This window comes from Pongo pygmaeus, chromosome 2 (assembly GCF_028885625.2).
Source record: "Pongo pygmaeus isolate AG05252 chromosome 2, NHGRI_mPonPyg2-v2.0_pri, whole genome shotgun sequence".
Lineage (NCBI taxonomy): Eukaryota > Metazoa > Chordata > Mammalia > Primates > Hominidae > Pongo > Pongo pygmaeus.
In genome coordinates, this window is record NC_085930.1 from 59079912 (window position 1) to 59096706 (window position 16795).

The 16795-nt window shown below is 51.9% G+C and overlaps 1 protein-coding gene across 5 annotated transcripts in view; it reads left to right on the forward strand.

Moving 5' to 3' along the window:
- CFAP100 (cilia and flagella associated protein 100) overlaps window positions 1–16795 on the forward strand; it is a 43960-nt gene that overhangs the window by 18082 nt on the left and 9083 nt on the right. For all 5 annotated transcript variants that reach the window (XM_054480787.1, XM_054480788.1, XM_054480789.1 and 2 more), the window contains 10 exons: window positions 3662–3756; window positions 5928–6120; window positions 6877–6944; window positions 7030–7193; window positions 7492–7572; window positions 8053–8234; window positions 8396–8437; window positions 8534–8660; window positions 11808–11859; window positions 11976–12127. In XM_054480787.1, coding sequence (XP_054336762.1) covers window positions 3662–3756; window positions 5928–6120; window positions 6877–6944; window positions 7030–7193; window positions 7492–7572; window positions 8053–8234; window positions 8396–8437; window positions 8534–8660; window positions 11808–11859; window positions 11976–12127 — 1156 coding nt within the window. The remainder of the gene's footprint in view (window positions 1–3661; window positions 3757–5927; window positions 6121–6876; window positions 6945–7029; window positions 7194–7491; window positions 7573–8052; window positions 8235–8395; window positions 8438–8533; window positions 8661–11807; window positions 11860–11975; window positions 12128–16795) is intronic.

The following is a 16795-nucleotide window of genomic DNA, read 5'->3' on the forward strand; positions in this document are numbered from 1 at the left end:
TAGATTCCTTTGGGTTTTCTACTATACAATCATGTCACCTTGAATGGCATTATTTTCTCTTCCTTTGTGATCCCTATACCTTTTCTGCCTTTCCTTTTTTTCTTTTGAAACAGGGTCTCACTCTGTCACCCAGACTGGAGTGCAGTGGTGCCATCTCGGCTCACTGCAGCCTCGACCTCCTGGGTTCAAGTGATCCTCTGACTCAGCCTCCCAAAGTGCTGGCATTCCAGGCATGAGCCACCATGTCCAGCCTTTTTATTTCTTTTTCTTGAATCACTCTCCCAGTGAGAACTCTCATTTTAATGCAGAATAGCAATGTAAAGAGCAGGCATCCTTGCCTTGCTCCTGGTCTGATCCTACATGGGTGGAGGGACATTCAGTATCTCATCTGCAGATTTCTTGTAGATATCTGTATTTATTTCCTATTGCTGCTGTGACAAATCACCACAAACTCAAAGGCTTAGAACAGCACAAATAGCTCATCTTACAGTTCTGGAAGTCAGAAGTCCTATAGGACTAAATCAAAACATTGGCAGGGCTGCCTTCCTCCTAGAGGCTGGGAGAAAAATCCATCTTCCCGCCTTTTCCAGCCTTTAGAGGTGGCTGCCCACATCACTTGGCTCAAGCCTCTCACTCTGTCTTTGAATGTAGCGGCACAGTTTGTTGAGAGTTTTTATCATAAAGGGGTGCTGAATATTGTCGAATGCTTTTTCTGCATCTTTTGATATGATCATATGGTTTTTGTTTTTAATTCTGTTTATGTGATGTATCTCATATATTGACTTGTGTATGCTGAACCATCCCTGCATCCCTGGGATGGAACCCACTTGATCACGATGAATTATCTTTCTGATGTGCTGTTGGATTCAGTTAGCTAATGTTTTGTTGAGGATTTTTGCATCTATGTTCGTCAGGGAAATTGGTCTGTAGTTTTTGTTGTTGTTGTTGTTGTTTTTTTTTTGTCGTATCCTTTCCTGGTTTTGGTATCAGGGTGATACTGGTTTCATTCTATGAGGATCTCTTCTTTCTCAATATTTTGGAATAGTTTTAATAGGATTCGTACCAATTCTTCTTTGAATGTCTGGTAGAATTCAGCTGTGAATCCATCTGCTTTTGGGCTTTTTTTTGTTGGCAATTTTTAAATTATGGATTCAATCTCGCTACTTGTTATTGGTCTATTCAGGGTTTCCATTTCTTCCTGATTTAATCTAGGAGAGTTGTATGTTTCCAGGAATTTATCAGTTTCCTCTAGGTTTTCTGTTTGTGCACATACGTGTTCGTAGTAGTCTCAAATGATCTTTTGTATTTCTGTGGTGGTGGATGAATATCTCCAGTTTCATTTCTAATTGAGTTTATTTGGATCTTCTCTCTTCTTCTCTTGGTTAATCTTGTGAGTGGTCTAAACAGATTTTATTTTTTCAAAGAACCAGGTTTTTGTTTCATTTATCCTTAGTATTTCTTTTGTTTCAATTTCATTTAGTTCTGCTCTGATACTTGCTATTTCTTTTCTTCTGCTGGGTTTGGATTTAGTTTGTTCTTGTTTGGCTAGTTCCTTGAGGTGTGACATGAGGTTGTCAGTTTGTGCTCTCTCAGACTTTCTGATGCAGGCATTTAACACTATGAACTTTCCTCTTGGGACTGCTTTTCTGTGTCCTGGAGGTTTTGATAACTTATCTCATCATTATCATTCAATTCAAAGAATTTTTAAATTTCCATTTTGATTTACTTAACCCTTGATGAACTCTTGATGTCATTCAAGAGCAGATTATTTATTTCTGTGTGTTTCTATCACATCACTCCACCTTGGCTTCTCTTCCTGCACTCCTCGTTCTGCCCCAACCTCCCTGCCTCCCAATTACAAGGACCCCCGTGGTTACACTGGGCCCACCTGGATATGCCGGGACAATTTCCCCACCTCAGGATCCTTAGCTCAATCACATCTGCAAAGGCCCTTTTGCCATAGAAGGTGACACTATCACAGGTTTGGGGATTAGGGCACGGGCATCTTTGGGGGCTGTTACTCAGCCAAAGCATAATACCGTTTATCAGATTGGGCGGTTCCCTTCTATTCCTAGTTGCTAAGAGTTTTATTCAAAAATAAGCTTTGAATTTTATCAAATAATTTTACTGCATCTCTTGAAATGATTATATCATCATTTCCTTCTTTATTCTGTTAATGGAAGGTATTACATTGATTGGCTTAAAAATATTCAACCAACTCTGCATTTTTGGAATGATTAGCCTCAAATGACTGCCATTTTTGGTGGGCTCATCTTCACCTAAACACATCAATCATCTTCACATGAATTCTGACCATTCCCAAGTCACCGGACTGAAGGTGCAGTGTCTGACTTCTTAAGCCAGTCTCCCCATGGCTACTTACAGCTATGGGACCTTGGCAGAGTATCTGACTGCTCTGAGCCTCAGTTCCTCACAGGTAAAATGGGAGTAACCATGATTATCATCTCCTTGGGCGGTCAGGAACATTAAATCACAGGAAGTCCCCAGTCTGGCCCATGGCAAGTGCTGGGTGCTTGCTAGCTATCCATTTGCTTTTGTGATGGGGACATGGGATGGGCCGCCCATGCGTGTTCATCACCAGTTTGGGAGCATAAAGAATTTTACTTCTCTGCCCCTCTGATCAAGCACCAGGTCCCACGGTTCCTAATTGAGGGCAAACACCTCTGCCCTGGTTGAGTTGCTGGACAGAAGCAGAAGGGAGAGCGAGTGCAGACTGGGGAGGTGAAGCGGGTGCCTAGCAGTTCTTCCACCAGCTGCTTGTATCCCAGTGTCTGCCACCCAGAGCCTTGGAGCCTCACACTGCCCTCCATGGCCTTGTCCCTGCAGCTGTGCCAGGCTGCACCTCCTTACCCCATCCCACCTGCCTGCCCTCTCCCAGAACTTCTGTGACACCAGAGTCACCCTCCCTGTCTTCCAGAGCTGTCCTAGAGTTTTTATTTTCTAACATTTCTGGCGGGTTGGGGTTGGGCTGGTGGGGAAGGCAGCCATGTGCTCAGTTTACCCTCTCCACCTGACTTCTTGGCTGCTTGAGGCTCACAGGCAGGCCGCTGGCATCAGCTCCGTCTCTGAATTGTAGTCAGTGTGTAGAATTAGGAGTGGGACAAGAGGCCACCCTGCAAAGCAAACCTTCACAAGCCCCTCTCTGGGCCTCTGGTCCCTCCCCAGGCCTGAAGCACTTTGTTCTTGGCCTTCCGTGGGAGGACTGGAGAGGCCTGAAAAGACAGATGCAAGTTCACCTGGAGGCCCACAGCAAGGGCCATGAGTTCAGTGTCAGCAGACCCTGATCACCAGGCCCATCACTGACAAACAGCAGGCTCGGCCTCCCTTTTCCATAAGGGAGACTCCAGAGGCCTGCAGTGAGGGATGACTGAGGGCAGATGTGTGAGACAAGGCTGTGCTCACGAGCTCTCTTTCAGGGGCCAGGGACAGAAGCCGAACTTGAACCAGGTTAAACTACAGAGGTGCCTTGATGGAGGTGGAAGGTCCAGGGTTGGACTTTAGGCACAGCTGGATCCAGGGGAACCTTCCCACTCACTCATGCTTTTCCGTGCTGGGCTGGGAAGGCAGTGGGGCCCCAGAGACAGAGACCACCGCCTGGAAGAGCTGGCTCCCCTTTCCAGCGAGGTGTCTCCCTTTCCAGAACATGGTCCTCACCCTTCAGCGAATCCTTTCCACTTATCTGGGGATGTGGATTTCTTCTTGCTCAGAGATCAGGAGCGGAATAAGGCTCTCTCCGTGAGTATCCAGGACAGACGCCAGCACCTCCGGGAGCTTCCCTGCTCCCATTGCTTCCTGGAGTGGCCACATTGCCCTTCTCAGAGGAGCACTTTCCTCAGGTCCTTCTCATTCCAGAATAGTCAATGGCTCACCACTTCCTACAAAATCAGCTGGAAACCTTACCTGGCTCTCAGGACTCACAGCATCCCACCCATCTTCCCCTGTCTGTCACCACTCTTCTTGGGTCTTGGTCAGATAGACTTCTTGGGCTGCCGTGGCAACAGCCTCAGCCACCTCGCCGCCACTTCCACTGCCGCCTGCATGAAACGCCATCCTCTCCTGACACTCTCCGGGTCCTCCAAGGCCCAGCTCAGCCCTCACAGGCCCTCTCTCATCCCACAGGCACCCCCTACTGCTCAGGCCTTATGCCCTCCCTCTGGCTGGACTCCTGCAGGTCAGATCTGCACACAGAGTTGCCCATGCACACACATGCTCCCCCAGGTGCCTAGGGTCCCTGGGCCAGCACCTACCCCACTCTTGCCCCATCTTCACCCCAGCCTGTCCTCTTGCTTTCCCAGCCCTGAGAGCTGTAAGCCCTGAGTGGGGACAGCCCACTCTTGCTACCTTGGGCACCCAGCCCTGCCCCATGTGCCAGGCATGGCAGCCTTCCCAGGGTCGCACCTGGGCTGCCCCACGGCCCCTATCCGCCTCCCCGACTCAGGGCTCAGCATCTCTGAGATTACTCACAGCCGTGGTTCCCAAGGCAGCAACAGCTACAGTGGCCTCTGCAGGGCATGGGTGGAGATGCACAGGCTTCAGCCCTGCCCAGGCCTCCGCATCAGAGACCAGGGCTGGGCCTGTGGGCTGTGGTCCTTAGACTGGCTGAGACCCAGAGACACTCTGACCCACGCCTTGGCCACTCTACTGTATCTTCTCCAGTGAGGCATTCGGTTTTCCTCTACACTCAAGCCCTACACTTAGCTCGAGGCCTCCCCCCTCCTTCCACTAAGAGTCTCACCCAACACACTCTCTCCACCATACCCAACAGGGTCACCAAACGCCATCTTCACCCACCCAACCGGGTCACCAAACCCCAACCTCACCCACCCAACAGGGTCACCAAACCATACCCTCCCCCACCCAACAGGGTCCCCCACTCAAACCCTCCCCCACCCAGCAGGGTCCCCCACTCACAACCTCCCCTACCTGGCAGGCTCCCCCACTTATACCCTCCCCCACCCAGCATCCACCACTCACAACCTCCCCCTCCCGACAGGGTCCCCCTCACTCTGGCCCTGCCCTCAGTCAGCTGCCCAATGTCTTCTAAAGGCCACCTTGTACCCTGAGGATCTAGTAGGTGACATTTTCCTGACTGCAGTGATGGGGACGTGCACTCCAGGGGCCTCAGGCTGGACCCATTTGCCTGGGTTCTTAGATGCCGTTTGTGTACCTGGTAGGTCCCAGCAGGAAACAGAAGTGACTCTAGAAAGTCTAGGTGAAGAGACTCCTGGGCCGGTGCAGAAAAGTGGGAGGGGTTGTGGAGTTGGCAGGGGATGTCCCCACTGTGAGAACAGGACAGCAAGAGGGACGCGGGGCTGGGTGGGGGTGTGGGGAGGTGAGTCCTGCCTTCCCGCTCCTCCGAAGGTTTTCTCCCAAGGGAGGGCTGGCTCGAAGCCACCCCCAGGCTGCACAGGAGCTGAAGTGGGGTGGAGAGCAGGTGGAGATGGCCACCAACGGTGACCTTCCAGCTAGGCTACACCCACTACACAGTCGTAGTCTTCGGGAACCCCAGAGCCTCTAGGTTCCCTGCCCCTGGGTTGGTCATCAAAATATACCGCTCTCACTTAAATGTGGATTTCGGAGTGAGCCTGTCCCTTCTGTGGGTCTGGAGTGCTCATCTGACTGGGCAGCCTGTGTTTCACCTGGGGACCCTGACTGGCGCCCTTCTCGGGGGCAAATGGCCTCCCCAACAGCTGCCCTGCCTGCTTGGCTCTCAGCCCGGGGCAGCCGTGTTCAGGCCACCGCGTCCCGGCGTGCGGCGCAGCTCCGCAGGCATTCTCCCGCGCTGGCGCGCAAACCCGCGTCCCCGGCCTCAGGTCCGCGCGTCCCTAGGAGTAGGGAACCACGCGGGGAGGCCTGGACGCGGGTGGGGAGCCTGGGCCCCGCCCGACTTGGCCCGACGCCCCCAGGAGCGGCAGCAGCAGAAGACGATGCGAGTGCATGAGAAGATGACCTACTCCTCGAAAGTGTCGGCTAAGCATACCAGCCTGCGGCGGCAGCTGCAGCTGGAGGACAAGCAGGAGGACCTGGAGGCGCGCGCCGAGGCCGATCATCAGCGCGCCTTCAGCGACTGCACGACCTGGAAGCTCACTTTGACCAAAGGTGCGTCTCCTCCGGCGCGGGGGACCTGGGCCAGTGACACCCCACATCCCCAGCGCATGGGGCGCGCCTGGAACCTCCGTGCCACTCGTCTTGCACAGATGGGAAGTGCTTTTCAAGTGCTTCGGAAAGGCCTGCCTTTTCTGTGTTTGGCCTCTCCAGAGTGGTCCCAAAGCTCTATTCCAGGATTGCAAACCTAAGAGCTTTTCAATGCTAATAGGATAGTTCTCCACCTTATCCTTGGTTTCTCTTTCCTTGGCTTCAGTTGCCGGAGCTGAAAGTAGGTGAGTACAATACAGCAAGATATTTTGAGAAAGAGACCATTTGCCCATCTTTTATTACGGTATATTGTTATAATTGTTCTATTTTTATTAGTCGTTATTGTTTATCTCTTACTGTGCCTAATTCATAAATAATAAAACTTCATCATCAAACCTGGGAAATTTCACCCAGCTGGGGTGTCCAGAGCCTCACTGCAAGTAAGCAGAGTGCTACAGCAAGAGAGGCGCAAGTCAGACACAGTAAGGACTTCCCACCCGGCCGGACTCTGGCCATGGAGAATGTAACATTTCAGGCAGAGACTTCTCTCTTTTTGTGGAGACAGAGGACAAGAACACTACCTTCCATGGTCCCGGTAGTCACCTGGGCGTGGACGCAAAGCAGTGCCTAGCAGCCGGCGGAAGGCTCCTCTGCAGACCTGCCAGGCCCCTCCTCAGCCTGGGCTTCCCGCTCCTGCTCACCTCCCTCTTCTTCCAGCAGAAAAGAATGTGGAGCCTGAGAACATGAGTGGCTACATTAAGCAGAAGCGGCAAATGTTCCTCCTCCAGGTAGGTCCCATGGCCCCCAGCGTGAGGGATGCCAGAAGTGGCTGGCCCGGGCCAGGCACCATGACCCCATTCTGCTGGCCCCCAGTATGCCCTGGATGTCAAGCGGAGAGAGATCCAGCGGCTGGAGACGCTGGCGACCAAAGAGGAGGCCAGGCTGGAGCGGGCCGAGAAGTCCCTAGAGAAGGACGCCGCCTTATTCGACGAGTTCCTCAGGGAGAATGACTGCAGCTCCGTGCAGGCCATGAGAGCGTGAGCCTACAGGCCCGAGGGGATGGCTGGGCAATGCCAAACCCCCATTGTCCCTGAGCCTGTGCACACCCACTCATCCAGCCTCTGCCCCCAGCCCCTCCAACTCCTCTGGAAGCACCAGGGCCGGTCGGGAGCCAAGGGCAGGGGACACTACGGGCAAAAGGCTTATCTGTGTGGCTCTCCAGCCCTGTCCGGAGCTGGGCCCAGCCCTGGGGCCTGTGGGTGGTGTGCTCACCCCTCTTTAATAGGCTGCCACTGGCCCCTTGCCCCCATCCCTTCTCCCCTCCGCCCAACCTAGGGCTGAGAAGGAGACCAAAGCCAAGATAGAGAAGATCCTTGAGATCCGGGACCTCACCACCCAGATTGTTAATATCAAAAGGTGAGGTCAGAGGGCATGCTGGCCATTGGCTGGCCCACCTCCTGGTCCCTCAGTCATTTTGCCTGGCCAAAGGAAGCTTAGCGCCATGTGAACCTCATGGCTTTACCTCCCAGGGACTCAGTGCTTCCATGAGGCTGTTGCCCATTTATAGACGAGGGGAGTGAGACCAAGAGAGATTCAGTGACTCTCAAGGCTTCCACCTGGAGGTGGGCAGCTTGGCTCAAAGGCTCACCCAGCTACAGTCTGAGAGAGGTGCGGTCTCCAGGGTGGAGAGGAACTTGCAAGTCACAAAGGGCTGTGACTGCTCGTTGCAGGGTGGGTGCCCGTCTTCCAGCATGTGGCATTCCTGCACCTTTTCTCAAGGAAAACAAGGAGCCCACACAGACTTGGCCAGGATGGAGGGGTGGCCCCGGCATGGGGACCTCGTTGTGGCAGAGGCTGACCTCCTCCTTCCCACATCCTCACCCCGCCCCGGTGTAGTGAGATCTCCAGATTTGAAGACACTCTGCAGCATTACAAGGTCTACAAGGATTTCCTATACAAGCTGTCGCCCAAGGAGTGGCTTGAAGAACAGGAAAAGAAACACTCGTTTCCCAAAAAGGCCAAGGAGGACTCCGAGGCTTACAAAGAGAGCAGTGTTAACTCCACACCAGGGGACAAAGGTAGCAGAAAAGAGAATGTGGGTTCCCAGGTGGGCTCTGCCAGTGGCCCACTGAGACCCCGAGCCCAGCTGGCAGGTTACCTGCAGGCATCTGGGCCACATGGCGTTGCTGAAGCTTGGCTGCAGCTGAGGCCATCGGGGCCCCCCCTTTGCTTCCTGCAGGACCAGGGATCAAGGGCAAGGCAAGCTCCATGTGGGCCAAAGGTGAGCTGCCGCCCCCAGCCTGAGGAGGAGCCTGGCTCTGCCCTGCACAGCCATTCCTGTGCAAAGAGGGGGAAACCATTCCTCTGCTTTCTCCAGAGGGTCAGGGCACAAAGAAGCCCTGGAGGTTTCTGCAGACGATGCGGCTGGGGCGGAGCCTGTCTTACCTGAGCAGCCCCCAGCAAGGCAGCCAGCCCAGCGAGTCCAGCGGTGGCGACTCCAGAGGGTGAGTGGGCTCAGGTGGTTGGGAGGGGCTGGGGCCTAGCAGCAAGCCCTCCCTTGTGGCACCCATGTGTAGACAAGTCGGAGTGCCACAGAAAAGAAAGTGTGTCACTCACAGTCCCTACTCCAAGAAGGGCCAGACAGGGACGTCCCAGGCTGGCCAGGAGGCAGAGGGAGTATGACCTGTGGGCAGGAGTTTCCATTGTGGTTCCCATGGGAGTTAAGGTTGAGGCGGGTGCGCAGGTGTAGGGCTGATTTGTTTTTGAATAATTTTGGGGCTCTTGGACAAAGGCCTGCCCCTGGTTGTCTGGTCCTGGCCCTGGGAGGATAGGTCCTGAGTGTGAAAGTCTGATAGATGATCTGGCTGGGGTGTGGACAGTGGATTGGGTGGTTTGCATTTGAAAGGTGAGCTGAGGGCAAGCTCAGAGCTCAGGGTGAGTCATTTCCTGTCTCCATGGATTGGTCGACCCTGAGAGAGGTGGTCCCTCCAGGCTCGGCAAGTCCACAGGTGTCAAAAGCATCAAAGCACAGAACATCAAAGTCATGGTCACTACATGGGTGACGTGGTCTCATATGGTCATCAGGACATTTTCCTGATGACAAATCTGAATACATTTCATACTTATTGGCCATTCAGATGTCATTTTTTTGTGAAATGTCTGATTTCTGTATATTTTTGTTGGATTATTGGCCTGGTTCTCATGGTTACCTATTGGTTCTCTATGTATTCTGGGGACCAGCTCGGTGTGGTGTGGTACACGTATCTTCTTCCAGTTTGCATCTTGCCTTATTTCTGATTTATTTGTTTATTTATTTATTTATTTACTTATTTATGTATTTATTTATTTTGAGATGGAGTTTTGCTCTTGTTGCTCAGGCTGGAGTGCAGTGTCACAATCTCGGCTCACTACAACCTCCGCCTTCCAGGTTCAAGAGATTCTCCTGCCTCAGCCTCCCGAGTAGATGGGATTACAGGCAGGCACTACCACGCCCGGCTAATTTTTTGTATTTTTAGTAGAGACGGGGTTTCGCTATGTTGGGCAGGCTGGTCTCAAACTCCTGACCTCAGGTGATCTGCTCGCCTCAGCCTCCCAAAGTGCTGGGATTACAGGCGTGAGCCACTACGCCCGGCCGTCTTATTTCTGTTTAATATTGTCTTTTGAAGAACAGGAATTCTTAATTTTAGTGAAGTCAAATTTACCAATCTTTAATTTTATGATTGGTGAATTTGGGGCCCTACTTAAGAAATATTTGCCAACATCACAGTCACTAAAATATTCTCCTGTGTTTTCTTCTGGAAGCTGATGGTTTTTATCGGCTTGGATAAGGGTGGCAGAAGCAGGGATGGAGAAAAGTGGGCACTGTAGGGCTCGGGGCTGCTCCCTACATCCCTGCCCTGGCCCTGTGTCTGTGGCAACCCACTCTCCTCCACGGGGCCTTTATCTGCTGCTCAGCCCTTCTGCTCCCCATCCTCTGTCTTCCCCTCTCCACGACTGCCTGTTCCTGAACTCCACACCCAGATGGGTGGCCCCAACATTAGCCTCTCATGGCCCAAACTGATGCTTCTCCAGTTGGAAGAGGACCCAAGCTGGCTTTCCTTTCTGCCCAGTGTGGCCATGCCTTGTGGTGAAGACCAGCCACCACTGGGGCGTGCTGCTGCGCCACGCACAGGCTGCTGTTAATGCTGCCCACCATGACGCCCTGCTGGCAGGGGGACATTTCCAGTTCTGCGTTGAGGAGCAGAGGTTCTAGTGTATGCAGTGCAGCCTGCTCCGCCTAGGGCCCCCTCAGCCATGGACTGCCCCCTACCAGACAGGCCCTGACTTGGGAGACTTGAGAACAGAGTCGGGGATCACACTGTCCTGGGTTTCAATCCTGGCCCCTGCATCTATTTGCCAGGTGACCAGGGCCACTGAGTACAGCTGGGCAGGTTGTGAGCTATATAAGGCACTCACTCAGCCAAGAGGGCATGTGGGGGCTGAAGTCCAGCCCATGCCCACCAACCGCCAGGTCAGGCTCCCTGACCCAGGCTACATCCATCTGGAGGGTGGATTCTCAGAAAGGCATCATATGGGCCAGCAGCGCCCTGCAGGCAGCCGGCTCTCTCATCTGTAAAATGGGCATCGGTGTGCAGTGTGAGGCGTGGGTCTGGCGAGTGCTGTAGTTGTTATCACGGCCTCTCCTGGGAAGCCCTCCTGGATCTGCTGTCAGAGTCCCACAGGACCTTGCCCTGATGCCTCTCTGCTTCTGGGGGTCAGGGGCTGGCATCTCCAAGCCCAAGCTTAGGTCCCTGAGGTGCCTGGGGCAAGCCAATGCAGCCCCCCCACCTCAGCCAGCAGGACCTGCAGATCCTAGGTGAGGCCAAGGCTGGAGCAGGCTGGGAGGGCAGGTTTGGAAGTCGGTGGAGGTGAGGTCCCCATCGAGTGGGGCCTTCTGGGGCCCACACTGAGTGCTTAAAGCTCACACAGCTCGTTCCCAGCCCCTCTCCACTGGTCCAGGACAGACCTTGCCCCTGGGCACTCAGGATCACCTGGAGGCAGCCCTGCGAGTCCCTCTATTGCTGTGAGTGGGATCCCCAGGACAGGGGCCAAGACTGACCCTAGATGGGGGATGCAGGGCAGGAAAGGCCTCGAAGGTGGCACTCAGTAAACAAGGGTGAGGGAGGAGGGGCAGCCCCGGCAGCAAAGCCGCAGGTGCAGGGGCCTGGGGTAGGGCAGCACCTAGAGAGACAGACCTGATCAGGCAGGGCAGAGGGGCTGGGGAAGGGGAGGCAAGGTGAGTACTGGGAGGGCCGCCTGGCATGACCCAGGAGGAGAGCGGGTTTTATTCTAAGTGCAGTGGGGCTGGGATGGGTGAGGGCCATCTGGCCACCCAGGACTGGGGCCTCTGGGAAGGGCCTGGAACATGGCTTGTCCAGCATGTCAAAGTGGCTAGGGCCTTGGGAAAATGAGTGGATTGAAACTATCCCCTGGCTGCAGTGTGGCAGCTGGGGACTGTGAGGAAGCTGGTGCCGCCCTCTGGGCAACTTGTGGGCAGCTGGGAGAGGAGGGATGGAGACGCCGCCAACGCCTTCAAGGCCTCTGTGCCCCCTCCCCTGGCTCCTGTCTGCTCAGGCTGGTTCCAGAGTCCCGACCCTGCCATCTCTTCGCAGGTCGAACTCTCCCATCCCCCCCACACAGGAGGACACCGACAGCGATGGGGAGGTGAATGGCCCAGTGCTGGGCTGGAATTCGGAAGTCGCCCCTCTCTTGCCCTGCCCCCACCCCTGCCCCTCTGGCTCTGTCCCTGGCCAGTCCCCGCCAAAACCTGTGGGTTGCAGGAACCACAGCTGTACTTCACGGAGCCCCAGCAGCTCCTGGATGTCTTTCGAGAGCTGGAGGAGCAGAACCTGTCGCTGATCCAGAACAGGCAGGAGATGGAGGAGACCCTAGAGGAGCTGAGCCACACCCTGAAACACACCCAGATCCGCATGTAGGTGCCATGCGGTGGCCGGCAGGGGCTCCCTGCCACTCTTATCCTGGGATCCCCCCAGCACTGGGAGCCGAGTTGGGGGAACAGCCCACACCCCTGTCAGTGGCCCTGGTCTGGTCCAGGTTGTCTGAAAAGCTCCGTGTGAAGCTCCATTTGTGGGCTGGATCCTGGAGAGAGGGTGGTGGAGCTGGGGGTGGGCAGGGCCCAGGCACCCATGTCCACCCTGAAGCAGCCCATGGCTAGAGCAGGCCTCTCCAAGGACCTTCCGCCCTAGGCGCCTTCTGCTGCTGCCAAGCTCCTGGGAGGCCCTTGGGGTGGCTGGAGGTCCACAGCGACCCTGACCCCCCAGTTCCTGGCAGCACTAACATGTTTCACACAGGCGCCCAAAGCAGTTATTTGCTCAGAAGGGCCTGGAAGCTGCTGCTGCTTCATATTTCGTAGACCACTGAGCGGGTCTTCATGACACAGAACTGGGGAAGGCCAAGCCACCTGTGGGCTGCTGTGAAGTATGTCCCCCGCTGTTGTTCAGCAGCATAACGGGGACAGGAGTGGGTGTAGCCCTGAGCAGGAGGACATGGGCATGGCGAGTTGTGCCATCCTGCAGGCTGGGGCTAGGTGGGGCTGAGACAGGCAGGGATGGGTGAGGGCCATCTGGCCACCAGGGACTAGGGCCTCTGGGGACAGGCCTAAAACACAGCTTGTCCAGCATGGCAAAGTGGTTAGGGCCTTGGGAAAATCCTGCCCTCCCAGTTCCAGCCAGAGAGGCAGCAGAAGTCAGGTGGCTGCCCAGCTCTCACCTGGAGCCCACTTGGGGCTATTATGGTCCCTCCTGCTGGGTGTGGCCACTCAGTCCCCTGCAGGGTACCTGCCTCCAGGAGAACTGGGCAGGGCAGGGTCAGCCTGAGGCACTGGTGAGGCATGTCCAGAGCAGGGAATCCTCTGCTCACTCCCCACACACTGCCTGTGCATCCATTCTGGGTCAGGCCTGGGTCTAAGCTCTGCAAGGATAAAGCAAGGCCCTGCCCTCATCCAGCTGACCTTAATGGCAGCAGATACAACAAACAGGTCCACAGATGTGACTTGTGGATACTGATGTGTTCTAGGAGGAAAATAAAGCAATTTGAGAAAGAGGGCTAAAATGGAGGGTGACAGCAAATGGGAGGGGCAGGGAAGGCTTCCAGGAGGTGTCAGGAAACTTCCTGAGGAGTGGGAGGAAAGCCATCCACACAGAGGCTGGGCAAAGAGAGTCTCAGGCAGCAGGAACAGCAGGTGCAAAGGCACTGAGGTGGGAGCCCATTGAGGCTTAAGTGTCCCATGGGGGAACCATGCTTCTGAGCACACATGTCTCATTGGTGCGGTATGGCAAAGAGTCCCCATAATGACGTGAAACCCCCAGCCTGAGGCAAGACTATGTGCCCTGGAAGCTGGGAGGTGACAGACACAGAGGAAGATGAGCTGAAGAGGGGTGGACAGGCTCCCAGCTTCCCAGATAATTGGGCAAGAAGACAGGTTCCTCCTCCAACACACGCATGCAAACGTAAAACTCATAGCAGAATGCTGGATGTGACATCCCAAAGCTGGTCTTCAGCCAGCCAAGCCATCCCTGAGAGCACCCATACTTTGTTACCAGGGGAGTCACAGCCCATGTGTATTTAACTTCCATGAACTCAGCCATCTTTTCTCAGAAAAAAAAATCAAAATATAGTCTTAAAAATATATAAAACAAATAGACAATCATAATAGGCCTATTCCATTAAACAAATTAAATAATTAATAGCCTTCCAAAAAGGAAAGTCCCAGGCCCAGATGGGTTTGCTGGTGAATTCTACAAAGGAAGAATTTCAACTAAGGAAGAAATTACACCAATTCTCGACAATCGCTTTTCAGAAGATAGGAGCAGAGGGAGTACTTCCTAACCCATTCTATGAAGCCAGTATGACCCTAATACCAAAACTAGACAAAAGGCATTACAAGAAAGGAAAAGTAGACACCAATATCCTCAACATAGATGTAAAAATCCTCAACAAAATATTAGCAAATTGAATCCAACGGTATATGAAAACAAGTATATACCACAACCAAATGGGATTTATCCTAGGTATGCAGGGCTGGTTCAAAACTCAAAACTTAACATAATCTGCCATATCCACACGTTAAATAAGAAAAGTCACATGATATGATCAGAAGAAATAGCACTGAACACAATCCAACGTCCATTCATAATAAAAGCTTTCAGAAAATGTGGAATAGAAGGGAATTTCCTCAACTTTGATAAAGAACACAAAAATCCTACAGCTAACATCTTACCTAATGAAAAAAAAAAAACTAGAAGCTTTCTCATGAGATCAGAAATAAGGCAAAGAGGTCTTCTCTCACTACTGCTTTTCAATATTGTACTGGAAGTCTTAGCTAATGTAATAAGACAAGAAAAATAAAATGTCTATAGATTGGGAGGAAGACATAAAACTGTCCTTGTTCACAGATGACATGAATGTCTATGTAGAAAATTCAAAACAATCAACAAAAAGCTCCTGATGGCCAAGTGCAGTGGCTCATGCCTGTAATTTCAGCACTTTGGCAGGCCAAGGCAGGAAGATCACTTGAGGCCTGGAGATCGAGACCAGCCTGGGCAACATAGTGAGACGATAGTTGCTAGAAAAAATAAAAAACTTAGCTAGGCATGGTGGCACACATCTGAAGTCCTAGCTACTTGGCAGGCTGAGGTGCGAGGATCACTTGAGCCCAGGAGTGCAGTGAGCCATGACCATGCCACTGTCCTCCAGCCTGGGTGACACAGTGAGACTCTGTCTTAAAAAAAAAAAAAAAATAGGCCGGGTGCAATGGCTCATGCCTGTAATCTCAGCACTTTGGGAGGCTGAGGCGGGCAGACCACGAGGTCAGGAGATCAAGACCATCTTGGCCAACATGGTGAAACCCCATCTCTACTAAAATACAAAAAATTAGCTGGGCGTGGTGGTGCGTGCCTGTAATCCCAGCTACTTGGGAAGCTGAGGCAGGGGAATCACTTAAACTTGGGAGGTGGAGGCTGCAGTGAGCTGAGATTGCACCACTGCACTCCAGCCTGGTGACAGAGGAAGACTCCGTCTCAATAAATAAATAAATAAATAAATAAATAAATGAATAAATAAATAATAAAAAATAAAAAGCTCTTGGAACTAATAAGCTGTTATAGCAAGAAGCAAGGTTGCAGGATACAAGATTAACATACAAAAGTCAATGGCTTTCTCATATACCAGTAATGTGCAAGTGGACTTCAAAATTAAACACACAATACCATTTACATTAGCACCCTCTGAAATGAAGTACTTAAATATAAATCTAACAAAACATGCAAGATCTATATGAGGAAAGCTGTAAAACTCTGATGAAATCAAAGGAGAATAAATAGAGAGATATTCCATGTTCAGGGATAGGAAGGCTCAGTATTGTCAAGATGTCATTCTTCCCACTTGATCTATAACTTCAATGCAATCCCAATGAAAATCCAAGAAGTTACTTTGTAGTTACTGACAAACTGATTCTGGAGTTTATATGAAGAGTCAAAATACGGAGAATAGCCAACACAGCACTGAAGATGAACAAGAAAACTGGGTGACTGACACTACCCAACCTCAAGACTTAGTAAAACTACAGTAATGAAGATGGTGTTTAGTACCGGTGAAAGAATAGTGAAATAGATAATTGGAATAGAATAGAGAGCCTAGCAATTGACCCACATAAGTCCCATACACTCTGAGGTAATAAATGCATGTTATGTGTAACCTGTTGTGGAGCCATGGATAACCAAAGTAGCTGGTTCTAGAACTTCAAGATAATAATAATATAGTAGGTTTTCATTGGTGTCTGGTCTCTTTCCCTCAGCACCGTGTCTGCATGGCTCATCCATGTGCAGATTTTTTTGTGTGTGGACGTAGGTTTTCAACTCATTTGGGTAAATACTAGGAAGCACAATTTCTAGATCATATAGTACAAGTATGTTTAGTTTTGTAAGAAATTGACAAACTGTCTTCCAAGGTGTCTGTACCACTTTCCATTCCCACTAGCAATGAATGAGACTTCCTCTTGCTCCAAATCCTTGCCAGCATTAGGTGTTGTTAGTGTTTTGGATCTGGCCATTCCAATAAATGTGTAGTGGTATTTTGTTTTAATTTGTGACTCCTGGGCATATGATGATGTACAGGAAGCATGATGCTGGCAGCTGCTCAGCTTCTGGAGAGGCCTCAGGGAACTTACAGTCATAACAGAAGGTGAAGGCACATCTTACATGGCTGGAGCAGCAGCAAGAGAGTGAGAATGGGGAGGTGCCACACACTTTTAAACAACCAGATCTCATGAGAAGTCACTTCTATCAGAACAGTACCAAAGGGATGGTGCTAAAGCATTCATGAGAAACTGCCCCCATAATCCAATCACCTCCCACCAGGCCCCACCTCCAACACTGGGGATTACAATTGAACATGAGATTTGGGCAGGGACACAGATCCAAACAATATTAATCATTAAACTGTGGTATATCCAGAAAATGGAATATTTTTCAGTGCTAAAAGGAAATGAGCTATCAGGTCATGACAAGACATGGAAGAACCTTAAATGCATATTACTAAGTGAAAGAACTCAGCCTGGAAAGGGTATATACTGTATGATTCC